A 19,724-nucleotide genomic window follows, 5' to 3' on the forward strand; every position below is an offset into this window, starting at 1 on the left:
AAAGAACTGGGATACTCTCCAAAGAAATTCCTTTGCTGTGATCAAGTTTCCAGAAGCTTCTGCCTGAGCAGATGCTCTTTCAAGAATCTGCATCTGAAATAATTTTTCAACCACAGTCAAGATCTGAGTCTCTGATTCAAAATGTTAACCTCTGTAGCTTCTCCATACCACTGTCTTTCCAACATGTCAATGTAGTATTTTAACCCAAGCAGATGAAAATGTAATTAAAGGATACCTGTATCTGTGTTGTTTTTATACCTAAGGTATCACTGAGGGATAACAGTAAAACACATTTTCACCCTCACACACACACATACAAAAAAGGAGGGAGAAAAAGAGTCAGTACAACCTTATAATTAAGAAAAAATAAAATACGGATGAAATGTCTGCCCTCCTGTGCTTACACCAACAAAGTCTTCAAAGTTAACCCGAGCCGTCAGGTTTTGTGAAATGTCATATACAAGCACATCCTGCAAAGCAATGTGAGACCATCATGTCCCACTGATGTCAATGGAGGAACAAATCTCAAAAAGTGTTCAGTCAAACTGCATTTGACCTCAGGAAAATTTCAGCTCCAGTTGACTGACAGGGTGAAGGCACTGAAGACAGACAGGATCCCATGCTACCACCTACATGCAGTCCCAGTGTTTTGCCTGTGTGAAGGTACTTACCAGCTAGGGCCTTGATGCGGGATCGCTCAAACAGGCGAGCAGAACTATTTTCATTGTCCCAGTCATCAACATCCCAGCGGTTGTTGACATCACTGTACTGCTGTTGGATTTCAATATTGTCGTAATCTGTCGCTACTGTTGTCGTCATCCTGATTCTTCTTAATCTATTCTCAGCATCAGACTCTTCTTAAAATCCTCTGAAAAAAATACATAACATGGTGGGTTTAAACAACATACATATATTGGAAGGAAGTAGTAAAGTTATGACTCAAGACTTTTAAAAAATCAGTGACTGAGTAAAAGCCCAGGTGCGAGCTCAAGAACAGATTACATACCAAACAGCCCTTGAGAAAGCAAATGAATGCTCAATGTCCTCTTAAAATAAGAGGAAGAAAAAGGACTTCACAAAAACAAAACTTAAATACCAATGTTTTGCTGCATACACATATGCAGAATTGTCACGCTCAGCTCTACAGGATGAAAATGAAACGGTACAGTAAAACACTTCCATAATTGTTGTTTTCAAAAGCAGTCCGTCTGTTAAGTAGATCTCTGAATGTTGACTAAAGCATATGGACCCATGGTAAGACAGCTAAGAAAAACCTGAAGGGCAAAGAAAGCCTTGACACCTTTAAAAAATGGTGCAAATTCTGATGAAAAAATGTAAACGCTTAAGAAGTCACAGAAGTGTTTGACCAGCAGAAACCTTTTAACATAGATCTGAAGAAACGTTTCTTTTTTTCACACACACACTGACTGTGACTGGTCCTGGGAATATTTTGATGAGCTCATCCAGCTAAATATGCCAACTGGTGCATCGCTCTGAACTCTCCATAGCAACAAAGTGGTAGCCCACCAACGCAACTCGTTACTTGAGGGTCTCCTCTTCAGGCAGCAGGACACCGGTAGCATATGCATACTGGTTTCTAATTAGAATTTGCATGCACTTATCTGCAGGGTAAGTATAAAAGAGCCTAACACCTCCTCTACGGGAAGAGGAGAGGTTATAAATGGCTGCTGTTTCTTTCCTTCTGCTCTCTCTCCTGAAGTTGTCCCTGTGATGATGAAAATAGCCAAACAGGTAACAGGTCAGAGCGCAGGGCTCCTTGGCAAGCACCATGCCTTTCAGCCCAGCACCAGCTGCAGAGCCAGCCCAGCACTTCCCCTGAGAGCCCATAACCCCCGCGTGGGCTGGGCACAGCGACGTGCCCCCACCTCCCGAGCTCACCCCGACGAGATGGACACCCCAGTGGATAAAGGGGCGCCTGGAGCTCACTGGGGTCCCCAGCGAGGGCGCAGCTGCAGGGCACGAGGCCCGCAGGCAGGTCCTGCAGCCGGCCACTTGGTGCCACCTGCTGACCCGGGGGAACAGCGCTCGCCTCAGTTGCCCTGCTGCGGGCTGCGACAACGCCTGCCGTACACCGTGGGCCGGTTACACTGATGGCTTTCCCAGGCCCAGACTCGTTCCAAAAACTGCTGATATTCTGCAGCTGACATAAATCCAGCTCACAGAGAAAAAAACATTTACTGCCCCTTCTCAGAAGCATTACTTTTCCAGACAGCCCTAGGATAAAAGGCCAGGTTGATTTTCTCCTATTCCCTACCAAGTATGAGAAGTTTCTTCCTGTATTTACTTGCTAAGTAATCCCTTCACTTTGCACAGAAATGGCAAACAGGCCTCATCCCCGGCTGTCAGATAAGCAGCTGCTGCTGAAGCCTGTTTGTGAGCTATTCAACCTTTACAGAAGGTGGGAAGAAATCGCTTTAGCTATAGTAAGCTGCCAGTTAAATGACAGAATATGGAAAAACCTGCTCTGGGAAAGGTCTTTGAAATGATCCTCCTTCACCTCCTGTGCCCAGGCTGACATCCTCCAGGAGGAGCTCTGACGACAGACGCTTTTTAGGCTGAACAACCCCGAAGGGCTTCTGCCACTACTGATAATCAAAACGATATGCAAGGAAAGGGGCAAGGACTAGATCCCAGCAGCACATAGCAAGGAGCATTTCTGCACAGCAATCACAGGCTGATCCTGATCTAGTCTCAAGCCTGGACAAAAGCCTCCCATTGATTCCTGTACAGAGGCAAAAATCAGGGTTAATTCCCATTAAATCCACAGAGTATCCCTGCTATAAACAACAAGTAGAATTTGACTGTTACATAGCATCAGGTTCAATCTTCTCATCTGTCTGCATTCATAATCGCCCAATAGAAGAGGAACTGTGCTGCTGGAAAAGCAGTGGCTCATGCTACAAAAATAAAAGCAATAACCCTAAAAAGTGGATGCAGCCATATGCTTGTTTAGTATAGATGCTGCAAGCCATCAAATTTCATTTATTTCTGTATCACCTGTGTTCAGATCTACACATAACTGGATCCAGACTAAATTCAACTGTAACTTGTGCTTTATTTCTTCCCTTCTTGAGCATTACACAAGCAATATCTATCCCAGATAAAACTGAATGGGCATGAAATGGGCCTGTTAGTTCAAACCTATAGGGCTAGAAAATGTGCACCTTTGTTCTGGTCCTGTAAAGCTGTTGAAATTAAAAGAGATGCCTGTTTCACTGGCTGACACCAAGCCCTCTTTTCTAGGATGCCAACACAACAACACAGCCACAGCCACGAGAGGTAAGAGAGACACACTGCAGTGATAAAAATAACTACCTTGCAGCAAAGCACTGATAGGATGAGATGATGATACCACAACTGAATCCTAACTGTAAATAAACTCCTGAGCCCTCTTCCATAGTAAGAGCCAACTGCATAACATGCAGTCACAGCCTTAAGCCCATGCTGAAAACTGTTCTTCCTAAGGCCCCGCTGCAGCTCCTGTCCAGCCCAAGCCCCAGCACCTCGGGGAGCAGCGTGGGGAGAGAAACAGCAGCTCTGGTAGAAACCTCCCTGCTTCTCACTGCAGAAGTGCTGCTCCTGCAGATGGGCTGTGCTAGAATTGCAAGTCTTGTTTCTAAGTTATGGATATCCCTATTTGACAAATGGAAACAGCACCACTGCCTGCAACTGCCCAGAGCGTAAGGGAGAAATGCTTGACAGTTCTTCCTGGAGCTCTTGATGTAGCTGAGTTCACTATTAGTAACCTCAGGTGTAATCGGCCACCCACAAAATTAGCCCTGCATTTGAAAGACATAGGTGAAAAAGCTGTATGTATATAACAAATGCATACAAGTAACACATACATATTTATTTTAAGCCTGACACATTATTTGCACTGAATTGCTGCTCACTACCGTAATTTTATTTGGTCGGACTTCCACTCCTTGATGATCTCGACAAGTCCTTTGTGAGCATGGACTTGTTTTCCTAACTGCGCAGTCAGCACAGAGCAGGAGGGGGCTGCATTGTTCACCACTCGCTTACTGCAGCGCACTCCACTCATGCGCAAAGCGCCCACTGCCACCCTTGCAAGAAATCACTACAGAGGATGAAGCACAGGCAAAAAGCACTCAGACAGAAGAAAGCCTGTGCTCCAGCAGGAAAACAACCTTTGCAATTTAATCATCCTGGGCTTTAAGCTGAAACAGCAATCTAATAAAGGAACAATGTTTTCTTGTGGAGAGCCAGATGTAGCATGAATTTCAGCTGTCAGCATCCTGAGCAGTCTTAATAGAGAGGGCTCCAAACCAACTCGTTCTCAGAACATGAAGACTACAAGCATACTGATCACGAGACATTTTAGAGTGGCTGGTCCCAGCTTCATTACAATTCGCATGTAGACTCTAGGTGCCCTTTAGACAGGGCTTAAAAACAGAAAACGGGCACTGGGGTTTCTCACCCAGTCCACGTCCTCCTAAACTTCCATGCCCACACTGAATGCAGTGAGGCCTGGGAGTCACTAGCAGGCAATTACAGGAACAAGCAAGCACTGCGGTGAACAAGAAAGTAGCAGGCTATTGCTCCCATCCCCAAAATACTCAGGACAGACTTGTCAGTATGGGTAAAAAAAAAAAGGTTTTGTAACTTTGAAACCTTTTGTCTTCATTGGTAAAATGTAACACATTATTGCTTTCTGCAGAGCTGATACAATAGCAGAAGACCTCATGAGAATAAAGAGATGAAACCATTTCAAAGCATTCTTTAAAATATATGGCATAATTTGGGGGTGGAGAGGTTGGCGTTATCTTCAAAAAGAATAAATGGCTTCAAGAAAGAATCAGCTACCAGGAAAAGCATTTTCTCAGTTTTCAAAGGCAATATCGAGGGGTCAGACCTTTTGTATTTACTTTCATAAATAAACCAGATTCTGCTCCATTTGTTTCTCAGATAATAGAAAACAAACAGTTTTATTCAGACCACCTGAAGAATGAATTCATTTTTAAAAAATTCATTGGCTACTTTCAAATGCAATAATGTAATTCACAAATGGGCTAAGACTATAATCACTAAAATCCTGCCATAACCAAACATCTGGAATTACTTCTTAATAGTCGCATTTATATTTAAAGTAAACATTATTTTTTCAAGTTACTATTCTCCTGTTCAATGTTGTAACCTGTTGTTAGCTTCATGTTACTCTTACTACCTAAGAATTGTCAAGAGGTTTTACGATGTTATGATTAAGCAAAATTTGAATAGCAATCCCAAATGGTCTCATTACTTCTGTAAATAGCCTATCCCTTAGCTAACGCACAGTTCAACTGATTGCAGTTTCCCTGAGAGCTAACGTGAACTGCACCTGACTGAATGGCTGGGAGGGCTGAAAACGGGACACGGACACTTGCAACTCGAGGTTCCTAGACCACATGGGGCCAGAAACAACTATAAGCACAACCACTGCAGTGAAGCCAAGGGCTCTCTCCTCTTGCTGCCTCCATTCTTGTAGTCCTCTCCAAAACTAAGGCTGGGCAAACAGAGGATCAAATCAGTTACCCTTTGTGCAGGACCACCGCCAGATGCTTCCACTCACGGTCTGTACTGCTCTTCTCCTACTGATGACTCACACCAGGCAATCAGTCCAGCTCCTAAGCAACAAATTCACTTAAAGTACTTATTATTATTAAAAGGAAGAAAATCTAGTTAAGATGTAATTGGAGTTTGGGTTTATTCTGAGCAATATTCATCTCCCTCCTAACAGCAGCTCAACGGGGAGCACATGTTTCTAAAATGTCATTTTGAATCCCATGTTTATGCTGGAGGATCTGGGAAATCCTCTGAACTCTTGAGAATCAGATGCATCTCATCTCCCCAGCCAGGTGAGACTCTCACCTTAACTTCTACAGAGAGGAGAACTGGCCAGCCTGATACAGGGACCCCTTAGGAGAAGCTCGTGGCTGGGTGCAAAATGACATGTTCAACACCCCACCCCACCCCCGGCAAAGCAAATCCTGCAAGTATTTAAAAAATAGAGTCAGAAGCTTGGAACTCTACAGAACACATAAGCCGAAAAAGTTGTTTGTGTAAACCTTTGGAAGGCTGGAAAACATGTCTCAGTGTGCATCCTGCCTTCATGCTCGGCCCAGAGACAACTATTTCGTGTTACATGAGCTGCAGCACACAGGGGAGAGCAACCTCCCATCCAGACAGCGTGGTATGAGCAACACAACTGCTTACATTTTGGCTTGGTGGTTCAACTGCTGCTAATCCAATTGTAAAATAATAAAGGTACTAACGTGGCAAGGCTTTAATTCCCCTACAACATCCTCTGTCTCTTGCATGCAGGGTCTGGCTCCCAGTCTCATCTTTCCATCGACAAACAGAACCACAGTGTTGCTGCATTTTCCAACCCAAAAGTGCTTTACAAATTTTGTCTCTGCTTTCCTGCCTGCTCCCTGAGTCAACCCACTGACTGGTGCTGCCTCCTCTGGCTATGCACACTCTGGGATGTGGAGGCTGAGAGCTGAAAGCACCCCAAAAAGGTCACAAGACGGGTGGACAGGCTGTGCTACTGGGGAGTCAAATGCCACAATCAGCGTGTAGGGCACAGACACTTCAGGAATGCGCAAACATAGCAAGACTGAAGACTCTTTACTCCCAATACAGGCTGGAAAAGTGCACAAAGGTCATTACAATCAAGCAGCCTGTCCTTCACATGAGTGAGATCTACTTCCCACATCTCAAATAACCCATCATTTGAAAGCCATCAAACTGGGAGTTCAGAGTGGTTTACGAGCTCTCATTTGTCCTCTGAAGTCCCTGGGATGCAACACTAGCTGGGAGACCGGTACTCATTACTTGAGCATTCAAACAACTTCAAAAAGTGTTCACACTGTTCACCATAAACAAAAATACAGCTCACTGTGTGCTGGCAACCCAAGTGCTTTCAGCAGGGGCCACTGTTATGCGCCTGTGACCAACATGTGTAATGCACAGCACAAGGGCTGCAAAGTGCAAAGACTCGGCAAACGCAGTGCTCGCAGCCAAGCGCCCGGCCAGGAGCACTGAGCAAGCAATAATGACTGAAAGGAAGTTATTCGATAGACTCGCACCCAATTTCTATTTCAAAATATTCAATTCCAGCAAGGACCATTAAAATCTTCTAGTCTCCATGAACGTGGATTCTCTCTGTGCTGTAGGCTACAATTTCAGCCTGCAGGGAGGCCCGAGATTGGTGTCGCCTCAGCCCAGACACTTGGTAGGAGTCGCAGGCTGGAGACCCTCAGCGCTCCCTCACTTCCCTGCAGAGCAGGTCACATGAGACTTGGTCTCTGAGCTGCCCTCTAGGGAAGCCCATGACCCTCTGCCAACTGTATGCAAACCACAAAAAGACTAATCCAGAAAAAAATGAGACGTTTTAGGTAGTGACAGTTTTTTGAAAGAAGTTAGTGAAGAGGAATGCACAATCAAGCCAAACAGAGCACTACCACACATTACACTTCAGGGTGGAGTAAGCACCAAATCCCTTCTGGGACTGCCCTTCCTCTTCCCCTCATCACTTGAAGAATGTGGAAGCAGAAGGCATTTTGTCAGGCTGCTCCGGGGAGCGAGGCAGGGAGCACTCTGCTTATCAGCCACTCAGCACACTTGCAGCAAGCAACATCCTTCCACATCTCTGAAAGGGAAAATGTACAGGGAGCCAGACACACGGGACGGTGGCACAGTTCACATCAAGTTACACACAGAGACACAAAGCACAGGTTGTTGATAAAACTCCACATAATGCAAGGGCTCATCCATGGGTTAAAGAATGCCATATCCCTATTAAGGTTTCTAGCAAAACAGAGCACTCAACCTCTTTCCTTGTGGATTTACAGTTTTCCTTGAACGCTCTTTCCACAAATTAAGTCAGGGCCAAACGCCATTTAGTCATTTTGTAAGAGTACAGTTCAGCTCAGCTAGGTACATCACAAGCTAGACCATGGCTGCTTGAGTGAGGCCCACAGGCCTTACATACAGCTTCACTCGCTCTGACAAGCCACCCTAAGGCACCAGGTGGCCAGAAGAGATGCAACTCAGCATCCAAAATTGTCTCATGAAACATCAACTGGGTGTCTTCTAAAACCCTGTCACCCTGTTTTCTGCTCCTAATTAAGTCAAAAGGAAATTCCCACAGTTTTCAGCCTGTGCAGCCCTAAACCAACATCCACTGCTTTTAAAAAACACTTTCTGAATCTCCTGTGGGGTCTCTCTCAAGCCATGTAAAGGCAGCCTGGTGAGTTATTAGGCATCTGAGAGCATCCTTCTTCCATGCAAACAACTCACCTGGAAAAAGAACCCTGGGGGACCAGCTCATCTCCTCTGCTCTAAAGTTTTTCACCCCAGCTCCATTCCTGCATCTATCATTTCCCAATATGTACATCCCAGGTAGTAGCTTTTTGCACCTATTTTGAAAAAAGGCTGCATTGCAGTGCAGGGTAACATGGCCTGATAAAGCACACCCAGAAGGTACCTCTTAAAAACCCTAAGCCTAATGAAAATATTCCTGTGAAGTAAAATACAAGTGCCATCTTACAAGTTTTAAACAAATCTAACATCTGTTAGCCTGACTTTGCAGACTTGTTCTGATGTTTGACCATCCAAAAGCAAATGCAGCTGGTCCCTTTGAAACTGGAAGTGAACAACGAGCAGCAGAACTGGGGACCCTATTCTGGACAGTGACCAGAATAGTGATCTCGCTGTCGCCAGGGCTTTACAAGACAAGAAACACGTGTTTGTGCACCTGTGGGCACTGACCACACACGGGGTTATTTGCAACAACCAGTTGGCATGCCCATAGTTTTCTGAGGTATGGGGTTGTCAGCAGGCCAACAGCCCCTCAACTTCTACAGCTCACATTCTTAAACCTACTGATGGGGGTGAGCTAATACAGTTTAAAAAGGGGGTAGGCTAGAATAACAGTATGCTCACGACATATATCACAAAGGACGCTTGTATTTGTAAGTACAATAAAATCAAGTAGGTGAAATCAACTGGGGTTAGAGTCAAACAAGCTCCAGAGGCCAGCTCAGTCCCTTTGGAACTACAGGAAGGCCCTTCTTTACGTACGCTCTCACTGTCAAGATAACATTTACCCTGATACACACTTCAGCTTTAACACAAATCAGTTGCTTCACAGTCATAACGGAAGAGGCAAGGAAGTGAAAATACACTCAAAAAACCATTATCTCCATATTTATGGATGGACACCTACCCTGGCAGATTTTTAGTGACATACCAGAGATGGGACCTTGTTTCAAAGGAGCATTCAGACTTTGAACAGCCTTGTAATTTGTTAAAAGCCTCTGCATTTGGCCCTTCTTCATCCTTACGCAGCAGAGCAAAGGTGCATGTTCCAAATACCTCTGAAGAATCCAGCTGAAAGTATTCATCCATGAGTATGCTGGATCCTTAATCTGAAGAAGGGCACCTGGAACATCTTGCCTCACAACCTGGCAGAAGTGAAGGCTTACGTCTTTCACCAGTATCAGGAGGCTTCCAGAGCAACTTCCAGAGAAACTTCCTTCTACCCAGTAAGCCTAACGGTCACTGAGACTTCAAAGGACAATATTTAGTATTATCATGTTCTAGAGCTATCTGGGTGTTGACCTTCACCAAAAGAATGTGAAAATATAGGGCAATTGCCTACAGTGATATTTACCTTTTACTTCACTGGAACAAAATGGAGTCCTTTTTAGTATTTTTCAAGTGTTTGTGCAGAATAGAGTTCCACTGAAAAATCAGTTACCCTCAGAAAGGAGTTTTTCTGATCCCTACTCTTTCATGACCCAGTTTGCAAGGAACAGAGCAGAGCTTTGGAAGCCAGCTCTGTGTCAGTCAAAAAAAAAAGCAATGAGGCACAACACAAGACACTCCCACTTCCTGAAGGCTGTCAGACTCCTGGTTCTTCTTTGGCTGAAGGCCTCACTGTCTGTGCATGGAGAAGAGCGGACAAACCTTAACATGGTGACCCTAGTCACGACCCTAACTTGGCAAGAAGTCCCAGACAACCCGAATGCCCTCGGTTGCATCCCTGTTTACTTTGACAGCGCTCCAGCCCAGCGCTGCAGCAAACTGGCAATGCCAGGTGGGAGCTGGCCAGCCGGGCTGCCGAGGGGCATCATAGAAACTGCACTGAAGCAGCTACTAGCCTGTAAGCTAAAGTGAAATAGTCCTTAGGGGAAAAGATAAATTAAATGACTTGATCTTTCAATAAAAATTGTGATTGCTTGTTCATACCATGTAATCAACAGTTCTAAGTTTACATGTGTTATATTAAACCAAAGAAATAGAGCTCCAGACAAGTTTTGGGGAAGGGAGAGGGACCAGAGATAAAGCCACAATTGGAGGTTCTGCCTCACCTCCTGCTCGTACCAAGAGGGTCTTACAGAGAAGCAATGGCTACAAATTACATATATTTCTGATAAGAGAACACCTGCAATGAGAGGACAACTGAACCTGCCTTTGAAATGTGCGTACGCAAAAGCTAACTAAAAGCTGGCTGCAGTGGATCAACACAATGACATCCACGAGCACATTCCTCCTCCTGCAGTCTCTCTCTGGCAACCTGAGATGCGATAGCTCTGACCTCCTTACAGGAGGAGGGCTGCCAAGTAAACAGGCCTGAGGATCCAGCCAGCCGGCTGCTGGCTCTCCTGCATTTCTATTTGCCCTCTCTAGTTCTCCACCCCACCCTTCCTAAGATTGTTATTAATATAGCTTCCAACTTCTTTGACAGTTAATAAATGTGCATAGTTGACTTTGTGATGGCAGGTCAGGAGCACAGACCAAGGAGAGTCTGTACAGAGAATATAAAGTGCTATTTTCCAGTGCAGCTGCTCAACTCCTAGAACATTGTGTAGCTAAGGTGCATGGAAAAAGAAAGGGGCACAGCAAAAAATTGCTTTTTGACCACCTTAAGCACGAAGACATGTCTGACATACTGGAATGAAGCAATAATATAACAAGGTATAACAATTCCATCATGCTGGAGAAAAAACAAGTCTTCAGGACCAGCCTCCTGTGCATGTACATCCATCCAGGCTTACCTGGCAGAGACAACAGGGCATAACACAGGGCCACAACCCAACCAATGCACCTTCAACCCACAGAAGAGTAGGAGCACACCATGGCCTCCGCAGCCGGGTTCCCCTTCGCTGGGTCCCCACGAGCTCCCCACTGCTGCCCCCAGGGAGCAGGCTGTGAGGTGAGGCTCCCCTGGGCACTGCCTCTGCCCCCAGCTGAGGCACAGCCAGAAGCAGATGCAGCTGGGGGAGGCTGAGCACCCAAGGGGAAGGATGCAAAAACAGGCAGCAATCTCAGGGCGTGCTGCTGTGTGCCTAGACAAACCTCCCCGGTGTTGGAGCCGTTTCTTTCAGGCTCCATTGTGCTCAGCCAAGGAGGAGAAATTCAAGCAAGATGGCTGGCATGCAGGCTGCCTCCTCCTTCCTAGGAGATGCGGGGTGGCGGAGGCCTGTCCGATGATAACTTCCAGCACAGGAAGAATGAGGCTGAGCTGTCTTGGCTCTGCCTCCAAACTGCAGAGCAGCAGTGGGAAACCACACCCAGGGAGACGCCTAGGGAGAGGAGGATGTTTTGTTGTGTAGGCTTTTGTTCATCTGAGGTATTTCACAGCCAGGCAGGCAGAGCATGGAAGCAATTTAAAGGGCCAGCCTGGAAGAAATAACCTGCTACACAGCCAGCAGGTTTTAGATTAGCAAAAAACAAACAAACAACAAACATTTTATGGAAAGAAACAGGGAAAGATTTGTTAATGCACTTCATAGAACAAGAGCAGGCAACACAGCTGAAGCGACAGCTGGTTTCAGTAGCACACTAAGCTCCAGCAGCAACTCACAAAGGAGCAACCCCAAGCCCAAATGCCCTGAGGTTCTCGTCAAGAAGAGACTTAAGGCAGGACCAGCTACACCACGGCAATGCCACAATGACTTCTACCTGGTCTCCTTCTGGTGCTTGGCCCAGGGACCAGAGGTTCCCAAGACCTCCCTAGCTGTGCTGGCTCTGCTTTAACCAGAGATGCCTCATCACTGCCACAAGACTGGGATGAGGAATGGGCCTAGTAAAGAACTCGGTTTTGGACAGTGTGGTGGTCCCAAAGGAGGCTCAAAGACAGCTCCAGAATGAGCATTTCTGTCAGCTGTTGAAGTCCAAGTCGCAGCCAAGATCACAGAAGGCTTTGCCTCTTGTCGGCCAAACCCAGTACAGCACTGGAGTGTGTTATAGGAACCACGTGGACTATACCAGTTAATATTTTAATGAAAAGAAATCCAGAATTACTAAGAGAATGGGACAACTTTTGCTTTTGTGCAATTATAACAGGACTTATATGTTGTTTATGGGATGCCAATACTCCGTAACTCAGAACTGGTCAGACAGCAAATTGAGAAACAGAGCAGATCAGTTTGACACCCAGTGCCCCACTTGAAAAGAGAAACTAGGAGTTGTCCTGCAAATCATCACGAAGTGCAACAATTTCAATGCAAGGTGGTCAGTGCACCCCTCACTCAGGACCTGAAAAGGGGTGCTGTACCCGCAGCATGGTTGCCCTGGAAGCCTCTGAAGCAGTCCTCTGCTCTCTACAGAGAAAAACTATCAGAGTACTGAGCATTTCTCTCTGAGTCCCCAATGTTCCCTTCTCTCTTTACAAAACAAACAGTTCTCTGCACCAAGGCACTGGGTTGGCAGGTGCCCTCAGGAAGGCCCTAGACAAGGAGGGAACATGTGCACAACACGCGTCTCTGCTTTAGAGGCATCGTGCTCCCACCAGCAGAGACCTCGCAGGCGCAAGCAGAGCTCTGCACGCAGGCAGCCCCAGCAAGCACACACCCGACGCTCGCAACTGGCGCAGCACTGAGCACAGGACTCCATTTCAAAGCTCTCCTGTCATTCCCACTCTGAGACGAGGTCCTCCACGCACATGTACATTTTTGACTGTGCAGAAGCAGAAACACGGCTGAAAGCTATCTGAAGAGCCATCCTTTCCCAGTAAAAGAGAAAAACGTCAGCAGCCGTCCAAGCAAAGCACCAAGCTCGATAGCAGATGGCCTAATTCTACTAGGCCAACAACAATTTCTCATTCAAGTAACTGAACACAGATTGAACAGTGGTTCACAAGGAGGGAGAAATCCATCTCCTCCTCCCCAGAGGAAAGGAAACACACATCACATCACCCGCTCCTTCACCTCTGGACAGAAGTATAAAGGGCACCGTGTGCAAACTGGTCTCCTTAATTCTCAGCTAATCTTTCAGGGCTTGGTGGATCCTAACCAGAGGAAGACAACAGGTAAAAGCAAGCACACTGCCTGCGGCTGCCATCACTGAAGTTTTAAATGGACACCAGCTGTTAATTCCTTTCTACATTCTTCACATTTTTTTCGGCCAACTCCCGAAAAGACTAACAGAAATCCTTCCCCTTAAACTTTCATCTGATGCATAGATAAAATTGTCAGGCGTTTTCAGGCAAGGAAAAGAAATATCCATCATTATCGCCTTAATTTAAACGCATGCCTGTAGGTCTCCAGTGCAGTCCTGTCCTTTGAAATGGGTTAAAGAGCCTTAATGTCATCTAAATTAAGTCAATTTGTTATTTGGGGCATTTGTGACCAAACAATTTGAGATGTATCCTGGGAGGAAAAAGCACATGGGCCAGAATTTAAAGCTCTGGGAAATGAGATGATGGATGGGGAGCAATAGCCCAGAAAAGCTACATCTTAAATAGCTTGGGTCATTATTTTGGGTCTTTGTTGTTTCAACTATGCTAAAGGTTTTGTTTTGTTTGCTTGTTTTGTGTTTCTTTTGGAGGGGGATACAAGGAGTAGGTATTTTAGCACACACCCTTCTATGTTGTCCCATGCAAGATGGAGATATTTATTGTTTTATATAAGCCATAGCAATGACTCTTTGCAGGTTCCTCATGACAGCTTGCTAGTGTTTAGAGTACTGCCTTGTACACTTCTGCACATCCTGTGAAAGAGGCTGGCTCTCCTGTAACACCAAAGTTGTCTCAGCTGCTGTAAAAAGACCACAACAGGCTTCACCAAAACCTCAAGGCAATACCGGTACTTATGAACAGCATAAGAAAAGTCTAATAAATAACTCTGTAAAAAGCAACAGTGTCACACCGGACCACGACATTAAAGTTTTACTCAAAATGCCTCTTGAGTGGCAGACACCACGAGCTATTGTTGCCCACGCGAGCCTGAAGGACTCTGCAAGGCCCAGGCTCCGTGTTCACCCCAGTCATGCTCCCCCAGGACGCTGCTCCCTGTGAGCACAGCTCCGCCGGGCGAGGAAGCTGCTCACAGGGCGGCCAAGCTGCAGCTGCGCTGGCAAGGGCAGCATCCAGCCCGCATGGGCCCTTCCCTGGGCGCCAGCAGCGGGAGGGCTCTCAGTTCCCTCGCCGAGTGCTTAGAGCAAAAGGTCCTGTCCCCTGAGGCTGCCTGGTCACCTCCAGGTGAGTGCTACTCACAGCTCTGATCACGCGGGGCAGGACAGGCAAAGCAACCGAACAATGCCATTGAACTGTTTCAAAATATCTAACTGTTGTTATTGGCACTTTGTTATAAACAGCTTCTGGCAGCACGTAAACACTGCATCATGTACATGCAGAGCTTTGCTAGCCTTGTATACTGAGGCAATGGAAATCGCTTTGCAACAACAGAAAAAATACGGTCATCATTTGGTCCAAGAGCTTCACGGTCCCTTGCTCTGACCTCACAGGGAAACAAGGTTGCTTTACACAGTATTTTCACACTCAAACCCAACCTTCTGAAGTACTCCGGAAAAAATCACAAGCAAATACATTGTATTTCTTCTGCGATTACTCGGTTTCAAGTGGTTACCACACACTAAACACACAATCCCTGTTTACAAATCCCAGAGTCACAACACGCAGAAGCTGAGGAACAAGCAGCATAAAGCAACAATATGTAAAATCTCTCATCATTACTTCATTCTGATTTGAGTTTTTTGTCTGGGAAATAGATCCTTAGCTGGCACGTACTCAACCCAACAGCTGCATTGCTTTTTTACTTCCACAAACACTCCAAAACTTAGCCAAAACCCTGTTTGTGCTGGCAAACACCCAAGATTTTATTATTATGTACTATTAGTTCATAGTCAGAAATGTGCACTACAGGGGAAGAAAAATCCAGAGAAGCTAAATAATTGTGTACAGATGTTAAAGACCTACAAGCTCTATCAACTGGGCAGTACCTTAAATATTGTTTCTATCACTTGTTTGCTTTTTGAGTTTTTAATATGGTAACTGTGCATGCTATCCTTGAAGAATATTCTAGAGTTCCTCATTCAAATACCATTAACTTTTGACCACCACTTGTCTCCTCTCAATAACAATCTCTCTTCATTATTCAATGCATGCTACTTTATAGTCATTTCATATTTAAAGAGGATCTCGGCTGTGTTTCACTATCTAGCAGCTTTTAAAAGCCATAAGACTATTTCATTCTTACCTCATTTCACAAAAACCAAGCCTTACATGTCACCCCAAACCTCCAGCGTTTAGAATCAGTGATAATATACCTCACCATCCCCAAGACACCGTGCTGAATACCCACTCATCCTCACCATTTGATTCCAATCCCTGGCAAACAACGCCTGCTCTACCTCTCTGGGGACCGTTGCTTCTCCAGGACTTGCACGGCCGCTCACTGCTCGCTGAGGCCAGTGCTCGGGTTAAGCTGCCTGCAGGAGGAGCCCAGCCCCGGCCAGCTTTCTGAACCTCGGTTCATTAAATGTATTCCACAAAGTATTTGGAATGTGTAAAGTACTGCAGCTGACAGTAAAAAGTATGAAAGTAAGATCAGGAGAAAATCACTGGCATTTTTTGTCACTGACGTGTAATGGCTTTGCCATTTCAGATTACATCGTGAGCGCTTTCTTTCCACCAGCACAAAATGGCATAACAAGGTACATTCACTTGGCTCTTCTCCACAAATCTACAAAAGAGGATAAATCACAGAAAAAGGTCACCTCTCTGTAAACCAGTGCATGCAAAGGCCGACACTTCTTGCGCCAAGCAAGAAGCACCCAGCCCACCACCCCTCCTTGTCTGAAGAACGCGGGGACTTGAGCGGATAACCTGACAACTTCTCCCTCCACTTTTCCCACAGCCGCTGATAAACTCTTCCTGAAAAATGATTTCATCCTTTCCGCTGATGTGGCTTACACAACACAGATTATCTGAAGGCTGTGACCTCCCTACAGATTTAGATACTCAGTTACCATCTGAAAAAACACCGATCTGGTAAATTTGGCGGGTTGGAAAAAAGTCTATGGAGATGAAGTCTTTCCTACTTCTCCACAGTTGTGACTGATAGAATCTATTCCAGAGCTGTGCTTTTCGCTTTTTTTTTTTTTAAAAAAAAAAAAGAATATCTCTGTTTACACACAGGTAAGAGCAGTACAGGGTTTGTCCCTGTTCACCAACTGGCTGGCGTGACAGAGGTCTGGAGCCACGTACTGCCACCCATCCCCACGCTACGCATGGGAAAAGAGACCCTAAAGGCAGCACATTGGTGCTGTTTGTCCAACTTCCCTTTCTACCCAGGGAATCCAGGTGTCAAAAAGAAAGGTTCAGAAATGAGAACAACTCCAGAAAACCTCCTCCATTTCACATCATGAAGTGCCTTGCCATGAATGTCAAGCCAACATGTGCTGCTTCAGAAAATGACTGTCCCGTCTGTCCACTTTCTTTGTAAATAAATTGAGGTAACAGTTCCACTACATACCGACTCCATCCCTTGAATAGTCTTCAATAAGCTGCCTTCTACTCCTTCCAACAGATGGACTGATAGCCTTAGATCCTCAGCCAGTTCAGTTTTGTTTCTTTCAAGTGAGTAAGAACTGTAATGTTTTGTTGTTCTACTACATGGCTCAGAAACCGGGGAGAAATGGTGCTGTTTCCCTTAATATCTGCACAGCCCCTCCAAATCTGCTCCAAACTTCAACCTCAAGCATAAAAACAGAATTACACTGAATTTATCAGTGGTGTTTTTGTTTTGCTTTTAACTTCAGGTGAACATGACCAACTGCCTCCAAGGACAAAAACTCTACAGCACAGTCTTTATAGCTAGTAGCATTCAGCTTCACCATAGCTCTGGTTTCTTGATTCACTCTCCCTGCATTCAGGGCTCGCTCAAGAAATCCTCTACCTTCTCTCCGAATTTCTGAAGTCCTTAGTGACTTTATATTATGTTATGGAAGTATACGACCCAACTTCCATACAGGAAGAAAGTAACAAAGAGACGCTTCACTGGCCACTGACCACTTCCCTCAGATATTGATCATACTAGCCCTTTGTTTGGTATTAGCACAGTTCACATAACTGCAATAGGAATAAAAAATGATGTAAGAACAATAATGCACCATCAGCTTGTAACCTGCGCAGCTTGCTCAGCCACAACAAACCAGTTCCATTGCCTGACTGCCTTGAGATGGATGTGATGAACTGAAGAAACTATCACAGACTGGTTCTTGTTGCTTAGGACCTAGCCAGAACAAGGCAACCATTATACCATTTTCTTGCATTAATGGTGAGAAACAAAATAGTGGACTAAATGTTAACCCTGAGAAAAGGCAGTATCGAAAGGGATATCCCAAAGGGCTATATCACATGGGCACCAGCAGGGAGATGCAGAATCTGGCTAGCTACAAGGCAGAAAGGAAGAGTCTGATAAAAAGACGGCAAATATTTCTTGACTGCCTTCAAGCTGAGCGATTACATTCAGGTTTACAACAGCTAGTTATAGCGGAGATAACCCAGGTAGTAACTCTGTTTGTTACACAAGACATCTGAGCATAGAATTGGACATTGCAAAGGCACTTTTACGAATTATCCTGTGAAATAGCAGTATATTGCCCCTCACACACACAAACAATAAATGTATTTTTTTTAAAAAAAATCAAGAACCAGGCTCTGTAATTGTTTAGAAAATAACAATGGCAGACATTTTTCATTTTTCTCTGGGTCTTTTGAGTATGACAGGTTGATATGGTCATGAAGGAAAGCCTGCAGATAAATGGTATTCTTTGCAGCCTTATCTGCATTTTAGAAGTAAAAGCTAGGATTCTCAAATACTTAAGATTTACACTTGCATATTCACAGTAGAAAAAAATAATACAGCCCTGAAGCAATTCAGAAAGTGCTAATCCTGATCATTTTCTACCTAATGACTGTTTACTACACAGTCCTTTTAAATGCCTGGCAGCTCTCCAGATCTTCCTGCCTTTTCTTTCTCCCCCATATCACTCTAGACAGCCATCTTGGGTGAAGAAAAACCTCAGGAAGAGAATGCTCTCTCCGTGGTCCTTTCAGGCTCTAAAAGCTTTGTTTCCCTAGGGAAATCCTGAGCGTTGTTTCACTTTCCAGGCAAAAATGCAATTTTAAGGCTTTAAAAGCATTTCTACATAAGAGGGCTGAGAAGAAAAGAAAAAAGGGGCGGGGGGGAACAGGAAAGCTCATTTTTGAAGGATTTCAAAGTGTCGTTGGCTCTACAGTTTTAAAGGTGGGGCTATTACTCCTGCTAGAAATAAATTCTAACGTGCTGTACAGAGCCACCCTATCACTTGTTTCAAATAACATTCACTGTCATTTGACATTTTTTAAATGGAACAATTACTTGGGATCAAATGTTCCAGCTCTCCCTGCTCCCCAGCCAGCTGTGTCTTCGTGTTACAATTGGAGCTTGCATGCATCTGGAAAATGCCCAGTTCTCCTCACTACAAAAAACAGAGCAGAACAGCTCATTAGTGCAAGTGCCCCACTGCTGTAGGCCCCCAGAGACCTAACAAGTTGTGCGGGCACCACTGGCCGCGCCGCTCCCGGAGCCCTCGCTCCCACTTCCGCAGGGGCCCCCAGCACGAGGGCAGGCACGCCGCACACGAGTCCCCTGCTCACATGAACATCAGAAACGGCATGTGGAAGCACAACAAGTGGAAGGACACCCGATTGGTCCCACGTCCCTCGGTGGCAAACGGATGGGGACAGGCATAGGATGGGCAGACAGCCACAGCACCAGATGCTCGTGGGCACCTGCAGCTGCCAGAGAAACACCAGCTGGCCCGAAAAGGTAACCCATGTGAAGCTTCCAGACAGCCTACGTGTTTTGTTACAGATGTAGTGTTTCAGAAGCACTACAAAGCAGCGCAGTTGATCCCTCCCTGGCTCAGCCCAAATGGCTGCGTGCAGCAAACGCAGCAGCACACGGGAATGTAGCACAGCGAGGTGCGGCAGGCTTGGAGCGTTGCAGTCCCAGCCGACGCAGAGAGCCCCCTTGCTAGCAGCACATCACCTACAGAGCCCCGGATCGGCCTGAACAGGAGGCGCTCCTGGATCCCCAGGTGGGCAAAATCCCTCCTCCTCCTCCCAGGACGTGTGTTAAAGCTCTTTCTTCAGGCATCATGGAAAAAGTGAGATCCAACCACTCAGATCTGGGTGAGGAGAGTAGCTGTTACTGGCAGAAAACAAAAACGTGGCCAATCCAATGCACTGCAATCAATAATTTAAATGAAATCAGTCAAGCCCCTATTCAAATCAGGTCAGCAGTAATCAAAGCACCCTGATTTGGAATAGTAAAACCAGAAAACGTCTGGATGTGCACATCTCTCAAAGCAAATATATTAATGGAGTATTTTGAATTGCATGA

General features: G+C 45.5%; 1 protein-coding gene across 5 annotated transcripts in view; it reads right to left on the reverse strand.

The window, feature by feature from the left end:
- The window catches only part of SPTBN1 (spectrin beta, non-erythrocytic 1), a 134,773-nt gene that overhangs the window by 94,058 nt on the left and 20,991 nt on the right, over positions 1 to 19,724 (reverse strand). For 2 of the 5 annotated variants that reach the window (XM_040554231.1, XM_040554234.1), the window contains exon 2: positions 672 to 868. In XM_040554231.1, coding sequence (XP_040410165.1) covers positions 672 to 819 — 148 coding nt within the window. In that variant the 5' untranslated portion in view covers positions 820 to 868. Of the gene's footprint in view, positions 1 to 671; positions 896 to 1,797; positions 1,825 to 15,645; positions 15,779 to 18,698; positions 18,794 to 19,724 lie in introns of those variants that run through there. The other 3 variants (XM_040554233.1, XM_040554232.1, XM_040554235.1) reach the window with 3 other exon arrangements.

The sequence above is a fragment of the Cygnus olor genome, chromosome 3, assembly GCF_009769625.2.
Source record: "Cygnus olor isolate bCygOlo1 chromosome 3, bCygOlo1.pri.v2, whole genome shotgun sequence".
NCBI classification, from domain to species: Eukaryota; Metazoa; Chordata; class Aves; order Anseriformes; family Anatidae; genus Cygnus; species Cygnus olor.